We start from the raw sequence: 13122 nt of genomic DNA, 5'->3' as shown, positions 1-13122 counted from the left end.
AGTTTAAATTAAATATTATCATGTTTTTAGGGCATGAATCTGAATTGAACAACCTGATAATGCTCACTCTGGTAATTGCTTCCGTTTTTAAAAGCGCTATATGTTGAGCCACCTGAGCTAGATTTGGCATGTGACATTTTTAGCAGCAATCATTGGTCGATTTTCTAACGTTGCCATTGAGGGAGTTGTAATGAGGCTTTTTTTTTGGTGCCGTGTAAGAGAAATATATATATAGATTTAAAATGAATTTTTTTAACAATATTGCGTTAGTTTTGCAGTCATTCTCTGAATGATAAAAATTTAGAAGCAATATATCAAAAATCTACCTAAAATTTGTTTAATGTTGTCTTCTGAATTGAATAAAAATCGATCAAAACTGAATAAAAATTTCAATCTACGAAACACAAAAAATAAAAAGTCGAAATAACTGATTTTAAAGTTTTCTTCTGCACTGTATCACAATAACGCATTGTTGAATTTTTTTAAATATAGAATAGGGCAATTTAAAAAGGATACATGATAGTATTAAAATACATAAATTTTTATTATTATTTTCTTCGGCGAGTGTTTTCATTTAGAGACAAGTTGACAAATAAAAAATGATAATTGATTTTTTAGGCATGAACAGCATACAGCTCAGATTATGGTTTTTATTATTAATAAACATTTTTCCAGGTTAAGTTGATTAGGTTGTGTGTTGTGTGCAAAATAAAAATTAATAACTTGAAGCAATTAATTGTAGAAAGTTATTAATGAATAACTGAATAATTATCGCAGCTTTTAAAATTTTTGTTTATTTCTTATCAGGCCATATATATTTAGATAAGTTCTTGCAGGTGTTTACAAAATTGGAGGTTTAAGATGCAGATCAGTGTATTCTGATTCGAATTTTGGTTTTATTAGGTTTATAATAAAAAAATATCTTTTCACTAACATATGTTGATTCAAACCTACAACTATGACTGTCAAATCGTGTGTATTTAGGCAATTACAGTCAGAGCAAAATTTCTAAATTCGATATAATTTTAGTAGTATAGCTCTTAGTGAAGACGATTTTTAAGAGCTTTTCACTTGCCATTCTTAAAAATCAGCCTCTCCAAGGGTTGGCTATCTATTATTTACTAAAATATAAATCCATTTGATGTAAGAAGATTAATAATGGCAGCTATTTTAATGCTACAAAAACACGTCCTCGGAGCCAAAATGCAGAAATAAATTTTGGCTCTGCTCTGAGAATGCAACGTAACAGTTGTATACTCTTAGCAACCAGTATTGTAGCAAAACTTACTGCTTTTGCCAATGAAAATAAAAAACTCGTCGAATTTTTAAATACTTTTTTTATAATTATAGGGGCCGACCGGCCTGTGTAGGGAGCAGCATCAGAACGGACCTGGGTTCGAATCCCGGGAAGGCATGGATGTTTCTTTCTCTCTCTGTGTGTTCTAATTCCTTTCTCCTTTGTGTGTGAATGCCCTATAAACGGGTTGTGGTTGTGTGAACGGCGTGGCAGAAGTCGAATTTCTGGCCATAGATGGCGCCACTGAAAAACAGGAAAAATCACTCCCCACTGCCTAAAACAGGCATACGACAGAAAAAAAATAATTATAGGGGTCTCCAGGACCTCTAGGACCACCTAGTGAAAGTGGAACTGATGAAACCAAGGTATTTCTGCCACACATTCAATGTAAAAAAAAATGCCTCCCAAATCTATTCTAATATAAGTAATAAGAGAACTTTGATAACACGTGGAACATTATTTAAAATTTATTTTTGTATATATTCACTGGCTTAATACTGACTGAAATTCAATGGATTATGGGGGATAAAAAATATATCGACAGTAAGTATTTCTAATAATTTGACTCCTTATAGTGATTTTTATGCGTAGGGTGTTCTTTAATTACCACCTTCAATATATAATCCAATTAAAAATGAAGTAAAAAATAGACATATCTAATATTGTAAATTATTATTTAAGTAATGAAAAATTAATATCGTAATCAGAATATGACGGATCACTTTGAAATCAAACAGGGTTGCAAACACCAAAAATAGTTAAATTATCTAATGAAGCTTTTTCCACAGCGTGGAACTTGCTCTTTGCTCTTTTCTTTGTTATAAATACGATTTTTTGTAAAATTCAAATTGGAAGTAAGCTTCTCATTTTAATACAAAATATACTCGTACCGACAGTATTTTTGTCACTTTTTCACCAAATAAAAGTTTAAGTTAAATATATATTACGAAATTAAGCATTTAGTTTGTGCATTTTAAGTAAAAAAAATCAAATCACATCAGTAGGAATATTCCCTAAGTTTGTAAAGAGAGCACATGCATTTTATTATTTTTTAAAATTCAAAATTTTTCTCAGTAGTTTGATTTATGAATTTATCTACAGTAAAAAAATATTTATTTATAAATAACTGAAAATTATAAATTAGATCAATCGAAAAATCAACCGTTAAACGATAAACTTATCAAAAGTTGAACAAATTTGAAGAGCGTTCCAAAAGCTAGTGAGCAAGGGGCATGTCTCCCCATTATCATTGAAAGATTATTATCTTTTAAATAATAATAATAATAATAAAAACTATATATTCTTGAAAAAATATTGACTAGCTGGTACTATAATAAATTCTAGCTAAGCTTCTGAGCTAAAAAATTGTATCTATTCTTTTTATCAGTATATAATAATCGTTAAGATTAAAATTAGTTAAATTTATAATTCTTTATAATAATATTTATATTATAATTTTCACTTTTTGTTAAGTAACAATAAAGTTTTTGTTTAATTAAATTATAGACATAGATTTATAAACTTGCTTGCAAATATATACCCGAATTTGTGTTTGGAAGTTTTATATTCTATAATTCTTATATTCAATAAATTCTTACATTCAATTTTGAATTAAGAAGAAATGTTACAACAAATCACTTTATCATAAGTATACATATCTACAGAATAAAAAATCTTACTGTTCAGTAAATGTGAAGTTTAAAAAAGTATCTTTATCATTAATTCCCTTTAGCATTGTTTTTTGCTACTTACAATTTAGATTTATTAAATTCTTTTAACTTGAGATGTTGATCAACGACATTACCTTGAATATAAAGCAGACGATCCTAAATTTTGTAAATCTAAAAAATATAATTTTATGAATTTCAAATTCTTTTTTTAATATTATGATTATTCAAACTTATACCATACAACAACACCAAAATTTTTCACATTATTTTAAAAACTATAGTACAAACAAATACCTGATTTTAATGAGTTCTAAAAGTTTGTAATTCTCTAATTTTCTTTTTTGACAATTAATCAAAATCGTTTGCGAAATAATTGTGTGATATTGATTTCTCATTTCGAGTAGTTTCAAAGATAAATAAATTAAATTGCATCATGATAATAGACATTCGTTTTCCAATTCGAGCAACATGACTTTTGTTATGAATAGTGGTCTTAGATTAATGCTTAAATATTTTGTGCAAATGAACGTGTTAAAATATTCATTATAAAGAATGCTTAATCTTTAATTGAAACAAAAAAATATAGCATAAAAACTAGAAGGAAGTTGTAGAGGTTATGAAGTTTAAGAACAAGTAAGTGGTCATTTATTAATCATTAATGTGCAAATTTTTATATAATTTTTTTCATTATATTTTGAATAAAAAATTACTTTTTTATAATTAAGGTGTCATTTATATTGATAAATTAATTTTAATAAATATATGCAATTTTTGTTGGCTATACATACTCTTTTGTTAATTTAAGCACAATTTACTTATCCTGTATGCATTTTAAAATTATTTACTATTTTTCTAAATTTTTACATTTAAATATTTCTACGACTTAATTTTATTAATTTCGATTATATTCTTGTTTTGTGTAATAATATTTCTCTAAATACGGAATAACATTGTAGTCTTCGTATCCTTCTCCGCTTCCGTAAAAAAAGTGAATCAATATTTTAAATACTAAATAAAGATGCATACAAAATTTTATTTGAGTTTTAAATATAACTTTAATCTATTTTATATTTAATATGCATATTACTTTCGTTTTTATATGAAAATTAGCAATTTAAAAGAATTAAGAGCTGCAAAAATTTGATTTTCGTGCATGAAAAATTTTAAACATTGGCAAAATAAATTCATAGGAAAATTTTTTAATTATTCGAAAATTTTTTGTTTAAAACAAAAATGTTAAATGATGCCGATTGGTTGCTTTTTTTTATTTGAATAAATTTATTTTGAGTGGAATTGTATACCTGTATTTAAGTTTGTAAAAATATTAACTTTATTGTAAAAATATTAACTTTATAAAAATGAATTTTTTTTATAATTCATTTTATTTATGACCAAGCACATATTCACATTTTCCACTGAGCAACTTTCTAACTGCAGTTTTCAATAATGCAGAATGCCTGTTTAAAAAGTTAAGAGAAATCTGTTTATGAACATGTTTTGCATAAATAAATGACTGTTTATTATGATAATTATTTAACAATTACGATACGGCTGTGCAGGAAAGTTGAAATAAATCCTCATCTTAGTTAATATGTTAGAAAAGCGGTGATAATTTTTAGAAATATCTCTATTTTATGCACATTTTGTTTTTAAAAAAAATTGGTGTCTGTTTTAGGCATATTTGCTTCAATTAAAATCTACCACAGTTTCAGTAATAGAAAAGAAACTGAATTAATTTTCTTTTATTTATTCATTTTATTTTTTAATTATTAATCTTTTTTTTGGTAATCAAATTTCAAATTTGAATACATAGGTATTACTCTCCTGCTCATAAAATTTTACAAACTTCACTTTATGATAGTAAGACGCCTTATATAAAAGAAACTTTTAAGGAGAATGAAACTATTTTTCCATAATCGTTTAATAGCTTAATCCTCTACAAATAGTGTTTCAATACACCTCTAGGTCTCATCCTGATTCATGCTTATTATATTTCTACATAAAGATACTTAAAATGTTGTGCGCAGCAGAACAAGTAATTTTTTAACAGTAAAGTAATTGAATATATGTTTTCATATTTTACCTGCAGATGTGAGAATTCAAGAATTTGTGTTTAATTTTATTCACAAAAAAAGTTTCTGTTTTCAAAACTAAAGCCACTCCACCCAAGGTGGACTGCATCCCACTATTTCTTGTATAGCAAATGCTGATAATATCATGACTTGTTTGTTGGTAATAAATTAGTTAATGTATTTCTGGTCAACCTTTCAAACCAAAGTTTAAAATCTGATCATTAGAACAAAAGTTATTTAAAGTGATGCTTTTTTGTTCTTTTACTGTAGAGTGAAAAAAAAAATAAAGGATGGATCTGATGATCACAGTTTTTCACATACGGTGAGATCGAATAATAAATATTTCGTAGAATAAGTCTTAAATATTCAAATTGCTTAGAGCTACATTTTTAAGTCACGAAACTAGACAAAAAAAATTTATTTCCTCTGAATGCACATCCCTTTTTTATTGATTCACACTTCTGAATTCAAAATATTAGCAAGAGGGGAGGAGGAAGGAACCACAATCTGGAAAATATGGTTCGAATAATTCAGTCCGGAGTACGTTCAATAGTGGGTCTTTTCGAGTATTTTTCACGAATTTTTCAGAACACACCACTCACTAAGTCTGTTAATGATTTCTTGATTCAAAATTTTTGTATTTCTGCTATCCATCTTTTTTTTTAAATACTGGAATTAAGCAAGGGCAGAGCCTCTTAACTGTTTCAGTTTTATTGTTTATGTTTGCCTTATGTCCTAAGTATAGTGCGGCTTTCAGAACTCCTCCAGACACCCGTCTCGCGTCATAGCTGCTACTATGGCTATGAGGACAAGACATTTCGAATAGGGGTATAGAGTTAATAGTTTTGTCTTAATTTTGGCATAGGGCATCGTGAGTAAACCAGTCGACACCTTCTTTCCTCCATTTCACCCCCATCAGAAATGTGCTCTCACTTGTTACCATAGTAGCAGACAGTCTCAGACTTTTAGTCTGGAGGAGTTCTCCTCAAGTTCTGCTTTGGGCAAAGGGAAAATCATTTCTTCTTTTTTTTTAATATTTAAATAACAAAGATGAAGAAAACATTTACGCTTTGGTTTTAAGCTCGGTTAACATTCAATAATAGAAGGGACTATTTGTTCGAAAACTTCTAAAACTAAAACCAGCAATTCTGGGAGGGGAATGTACACCTTTTTTTTCCCGCTAGAATAAATTAAATAAAAGAAAATTATAGCTTATAACATTTTAAGATATATCATGTTTCTTGATAGTTGAAGAAAGTGCACACTTTTTTGATATTTTTTAAAATTTTATAGGTAACCAGAAATTAAACTGACTAATTCAAGAATATGAACTGGGTTGGAGGAGCTAGAAGTCGTGTAAAAGCGGAAAATGATAAGAAGAAACAACGAGAGTTTTTCGAGAAGCAAAGAAAAAAAACATCTTCGAGCAACGTTAATGAATCCTTGTCCGTATCTACATTAAGTCACGATTTGATTACATTTTATTTAAAACAACGGAATTTAAAGAAAGGCAGCGTTCCTTCCAAACCCTTAAAAATGATGAAACAAAACTTAGATAAGAGATCCAATTCCTTTGTCCTTCATGCAACTCTTCCATTACCTGAAACACCCTTAGAAGATAATCCAGTTTCGAAAAATAAAATTATGAAAAATTCTTGGGAAGCTCGCAATTCAAAATTTGAGAATGGGATTGAAACAGAAATGCGTTTCAATGGGCAGATTTCTCTTAATCAAGCAAAAACACATCAAACAAGTTCAGATTCTGAAATTAATATTGCGGATATTTATGATGTTGAAAACATTTCACGCGAATATGCTGAAAAGGATACCCCCGAAAATACGAATGACCTCGTAAACCAATCTGGAAATGGTGTTTTAGAAGACAGCTTCTTTAAAACCGATAGGCAGTTTATGGACATTTCCAACGCTTGTCGTGACGATGTAGCCGACGTTGACCAATTGAAGAGAGCTGGTAAAGTCAATGATAATTTCCGGACAAGTAGCGAAAATGTCAAATTTTCCCCAAATAAAAAAGATACGAATGCTTTTTTTGACATTTTTTTGCATAAGACATTGAAGGAAATTAATACTGAAAAACCTTTTCGTAGTAAAATTTCACAAAACCAAAATCGATCTAAAAAGAAAATGAAAATATTGGATAAAATGAACTCTTATCTTAATAACCATGAAAAGAAGAAGAAGAGTTTAAATGCTGTTTTGCATAAATCCAAATTATCGTATTCAAGAATTAGTCAGTGTACGGTTGAGTCAATGCCTTTAAAAGTGTCAAGAGACATGGGACGGCCTTCGATTGCTGAACCGACATATGATTACCGTCGAAGTTTAGATGACCTGGAAACCATGATTGAAAATTGTGACCTTAAACTTAAAAAGCGCAATAAGAGCCATGTTTACGATACATTTTGGACAGCTCACAAAGGAGACAATCATGACATAGCCAATATGTCTTCAAATGTACAACTATCTTCAACAGATTCTACATCATCATCCTCATCTCCTTCAACTATTTTCTCTTGCGCACACATGAACATTGATCCTTTGCACCCAACAAAATACATGCCGAGTTATGAAATGTTTCAAGCAAGTCTCAAACAATCTGAAACTTTAAAAGTGAAAAACGGCACGCTAAGTCACCGAAAGAAATTTAAACTTTCCAACACTCATTTAAAAGACTCATTTGGATTTGAATCAGATTTTCAGAAAAAACTTAATCCATACGGATTTGACCACGCAAATAATAGCAAAAGTAAAAATATACAAAAACCCTCTTCCGTATTAAGTTATTTCCCTTCGCCCATGGTCGTAAGATTGCAAAATCTACAAAATGCGAATCCTGCCTATTTAATTCAAAATCCACTAAACAGAATTAGTAATGAATCATCGGGTCTTTCCTCAAAGACTCTGACTTCACGAGACGAGCAAAATATGAGCAACGTTACTTTAGATATAATTCCGAAACCCAAAATAGATGTTAGCATTCACAGTCCATTTGCTAGATGCACTGGTGAATTATCAAAACTTCCTTCAAGAAATCTTAGACGTCCAGATCTACCGAGTTTTTGTCAAAGTCCTTTAAGTCCATTTTCTTTCCATCCAACAACTAACATTAGCTGCAAAAAGTTCTCAAGGCAGAACATGGAGGAACCAACAGAGTCTTCGTCAAATGTTCTAACGACATCTCAGGATTCCCAAATCAACCGCATTTCTCCAAGAAAAGCTCCTAAGAATAGAAACTTAAATATAAGTATTCAAAATTCACCAATGCCAAGATTTAAACATTCACAGACCACTCCAACAGATGTCTTGAAATCACTATATGAACAAACGACCAACACAAACTCAATAGATTCGAAAAATTCAACAAGAGATTATGATGAGTCCTCAGGTAAATATACTTCTACTTCTACTCAAACAAGATTTGAAAAAGTAAACGTTTTTACTGAAACAGCTACATTAAACTATTGCCCAACTTGCAGTGCTTCAAAAATAAATGCAGGAACAAGTCCTTTCCTGAACTTAAATATCAATGCAAGCAATCGTACAAAAGAGAACTTTAACTGTTTTACTAACGGTGGTAACGCAGAAAAAGTATCAGCATGCACTACAAAAAATCAATTGGATATTTATTCAAATAGTGAGTGTGCTAAAAATAAAAACTTCATGGCGTTATCTGATCACGATCAAAATCACCTAAAAAATTGCAATCCCTATACTAATTGTAATACTCAGCTTGAAACCGATGGAAATGGAATAATTAAATACACCAAGGAAGAAATGCAAAATGAGTTTGAAAATAATAAAAAATTATCTTCAAATGCCAACAGTCCTGCCATGAATGAAGTTAATATTACAAGCAGCTATGTGGCAGATGAAAAACAAATGAAAAAATACTCAATAAGAGATCAATATCATTTAGAAAACAGCGGGATTATCACCAATATTGAAACTAAAGATGAACTAAAGGACAACACAAAAGAGAGTATTTGGAATGAAGAAAATATTTTGAAGACCTTTAAGTCAGCTGAGAAGCAGAGGGATCGATATTCAATAACAAATAAAAATCAATTAGAGAATAGCATAAATATCACTGGTATTGAAACTGAGGCTGAAACTAATGAAAGAACAAAAGGGAATGAAATTAACTCTCAGAGCAACTGTATGCTAGGGGAAAAACAATTGGATAGATATGCAATGACAAATCAAAATCATTTAGAAAATAACGTAATTATCACTAATATTGAAACTGAGGATGAACCTAGAAATAACACAAAATATGACACTAGTCTACCCCCTACAGAACCAAATAGTCCTGACATAACTATAGAAGGAACTATTGAAAAGTTTCCTTCAAATAATGCTTTAATATGCAACAATGAAGATCCTTTGCCTCCAACAGTTCCAAATATTCCTATTTTAAGTAGCAAGAATGATATCGGAGTTCTTAAAAATTGTTCACCAGGAACAATTGCTCCAAGAACTCCATTTTTACAGAAAGGGGTTGATTATACGGAATATTGTGAAAACTGTTCTTTTGGTTCAAGCGAAATTCGGGAAAGTAAAGAATTTCTTCAGTCAGGAAATGAAAAATCTCCTGAGCGCTTAAAAATGCTTGATGAAGAACATAAAGCAGGATCCAGTTTGCAAAATGCTCGGCAATTTTTTAATGCAATGGAAGAAGGCAACAGAAAATCTTCTGATCATGCCATTTTCAGCAATGCAAATAAAAAGTGCTTTGGTGAGAATATGAACAGCCTACCGAGACATGCAATACTAAATACTGATTTATCAAGTTTCAAACAGAATATAACCGATAAAGACCGTAGAAAAATTATTGAACGTTCTATGAGAGGAAATATGAGTAGAATGTTCTTTGACAAAAAAGAGGAAAATAATTCCCTTCATGAGTCAAAAAATAACTTTATCTTACCTTTCTCCCAACCTTCTTTAATAGCAATGAATAAAGGGTGCAAAACAATAGCTGACAATTCTAATGTGAATATTCAAGAAAAAATTATTGTGAACAACAATAAATATGATTCAGGGGGCCAGGAAAAAACTTCTGGCATATTCTCGTTTGCAAATTCTTTTTCAGAAACAGCTGATGGATGCTGTAGAGAAATAACCAGCAATTCTAAAATAAATATGAGAGAGTATATTATGGAAAACGATCAGAACACTTCAACAGGTCAGGCAAAAATTCCTGACGTACTCTCTTCAGCAAATTCGCCTCTAGACACCACAGAAGCAGACTGCAAAAAAATATCCGGGAATTCTGAAGTAATTATGAGGGAATATGTTTCGGAAAACGACGAAGACGCATCATCTGGCAAAGAAAAAAATTCCGACGTAGTCCCATTTCCTAATTACACATTAGGCACAACGGAGGCAAACTACCTAAAGGTATTTGGAAATTCCACAGCAGATATGAGGGTCCATTTTACGGAAAACCGTGATGACGCTTCCTCAAACCAGGCAAAAATTTCTGAAGTATTTTCATTTGAGAATTCTTCAAAAACAAAAGAGACAAATCACCCAAAAGTATCTGAAAATTCTGAGGTTATGCGAGAATACTTTGTTGAAAACGATGAAAAGACTTCAACTGCCCAGATAACAAATACTGACTTTGCGAATTCTTCTCTTAGCTCAACAGAGGGAGGAAGCAGAAATATCGATGATAATTCTGCATTTGAGAATGGAAAGGAAAATAACGAAAATAGCTCGGTTGATAAGGCGAAGAACTCTGGTACTCTTCCCCTCATGAACTATTCGGAAGAGTCTGCAGATTTAAGATTCGCTAATGAAAAATGCCGATTCATGGAAAACGATTTTTCTCGCCAAGAAATTCAAGTAAGTAAGAAAAAATACAGTGTCTTAGCAAAGATTGATAGATTCCTTAAATCTATGGAAAATAATAATTTTGATTCTGTGACCGAGGCTATTAATATAAAACAAAATTGCTTTTTGACAAACGAGGGCAATAGTTCAACAGACCACTGAACAAATATTGATGTTAAACTTTTCCCGGAATACATTGTTTAATATTCTGCAACTAAAAACAGGAACCATTGAGCCGCCAGTCATTTACGAATTTTAAAAGAAAAAAATGTAAAAAATTTATTTCTATATAAAAAGAAAAGGTAAAGTATAACTATATTGATGTTTTGTCAAGTACCTTGTTTCAAAGAAATACAGACTAAAATGTTAACAAATATTTTCTGAATCTAAATACAATTTGGCTTTATAATTTCTTGCAAAGAATAAAACATGTTCAAAATATCAATAGGTATGTTATTGTTGGTTAAAATTATTCAGTTATTCAAAATATTCTGTTCATTCTTAAGTATATAAATGTCTAGCAAGGCATTTTTTTATAAACTTTATTTTTTTATCAAAGTTAACATGGTTTAAAGTTACAAAGTTTTATCAAAGTTAACAAAAGCGGAAAAACAACGTGAATTCGTGAATAAATCAAAAATGGAAGTACAAAGAAGGATATACTGTAGTTTCGGTTCTATAAACACGAGCCTTCCTCAGTTTTTAAAAACCGAATGATGACTGAGAAGTAAAAAGTCGAACATGTGTAAAGTGGTTTAACCAATAGAAACAGAGAAACAAGTTTGAACAAAATAGCAGAAAAGGGAAGGAAACGGGTGTGAGGGGATTTGCCTGAAACTCTAAGGTACCCCTTTTGGCACCCGTGTTCCTCAGTAACAATCCATTAGATTTCGAACGCATTTTGTTTTTCTCACTTAAAACTTGTGAACCTCAATGCGTTAACTTGTTTAAGTTGTTTTACTAAGGATTTTTAAATTATATATGTCGTTATTTTTTAACGTTGATTAAGGCTGAGGCTTTTGACGGTTACTGTTCGAATAAATTTAAAAATACTGAATAAGCATACCTTTTTTCCTGACGGATTCAGATTTCAGACCCCCAGAATATTGGGAATTTTCGCAATCTGGGATATGTATCGAATTTTAAAAATAAGACTTTTAGATTTTGATTTTTCAGATACTCTTCCACGATTTCACTCAAATTTTGTTTTTTGCCATATAAAATTACATTTTTTGAAATAAAATTGCATAAAAAACAAATCAAATTGCATCTAATAAATTGCATTGCAAACAAAACAAATTGCATCTAAAATTGCATACAAAACAAAATTTTTTTTTTGTCTCTTACTAAATAATATAATAAAATAATAGTAATTATTTATCAAATTGTACTTTTACTGCATGGAATTATCTCTGAATGAACGAATTTTTTAATTGTAAGCAGGAATTTTTTCAATTCGCCTAAAACTTCTCGAGAAATGGCGAAATACGCAATAAAATAAAATAAACAATAAGGGGTCCAAACTTAAGACCGCTCTCCTGACCATGCTATTGGGACCATATGTCCCAAATTGCGGCTAATCCAATAATTTTCGAATCAGAAATCAGCAGATAAAGTACACTTTGTGCTTGATTTCATAATTTAAAATATCGTCTGCACTACTTAATTAACATATTTGAAGTCCCCCAGCTTGAATCATTAGATTGATTTCTAGAACGGGAAAATTTTATCATTAGATCCAAAGTTTTTCAGGGGAGGGGTACGTTTATTTTTTGCTCACTGTACATACACTGGTGTGCAAAACTTAAGCAACAAGTGGTTTTTCGGCCACAGCTATCCAACAAAGTATAAGATAGCCATGAAATTGCCGTATAATATACACGTAATTCAGTAGAAAGATTATTTGTATGCAAATTTTAGAGATAAAACGTCGTAGGTGATGTAAGTGTACTTAAACCTTGTGGGTCGGCGCGCGCAGGTCAAAGCTGTGATAAAAGGATGAAGAGCACCGTAGTTAAAGACATTTTCTGAAAGTGATTTGCTGTGAAACATGTCTTCAAGAAATCATTTAGACGACTTTACTCGAGGAAGAATGATTGGGAAGCTTGAGGAGGGGCGTAGTGTGACCAGCGTCGCCGAAGAGTTCGGGATCAACAAAAGTGTTGTTTCTCGTGCTTGGAATGCCTTTAAAACTACTGGTACATCCCTCTGAAATTTTAATAACCAA

At 30.6% G+C, this 13122-nt stretch overlaps 1 protein-coding gene across 1 annotated transcript; it reads left to right on the top strand.

Moving 5' to 3' along the window:
* The first annotated feature begins 6365 nt into the window (after window positions 1-6365).
* LOC122269337 (putative uncharacterized protein DDB_G0282133) lies at window positions 6366-11057 on the top strand. Its single transcript, XM_043041905.1, has one exon. The coding sequence runs from the start codon at window positions 6366-6368 to the stop codon at window positions 11055-11057; it is 4692 nt and encodes a 1563-aa protein (XP_042897839.1).
* The last annotated feature ends 2065 nt before the right edge of the window (window positions 11058-13122 follow it).

This window comes from Parasteatoda tepidariorum, chromosome 7, assembly GCF_043381705.1.
Source record: "Parasteatoda tepidariorum isolate YZ-2023 chromosome 7, CAS_Ptep_4.0, whole genome shotgun sequence".
In the NCBI taxonomy this organism is placed as follows: Eukaryota; Metazoa; Arthropoda; class Arachnida; order Araneae; family Theridiidae; genus Parasteatoda; species Parasteatoda tepidariorum.
Note: the sequence above shows the minus strand (reverse complement) of the source record. Positions and strands in the feature narration are given on the sequence as shown.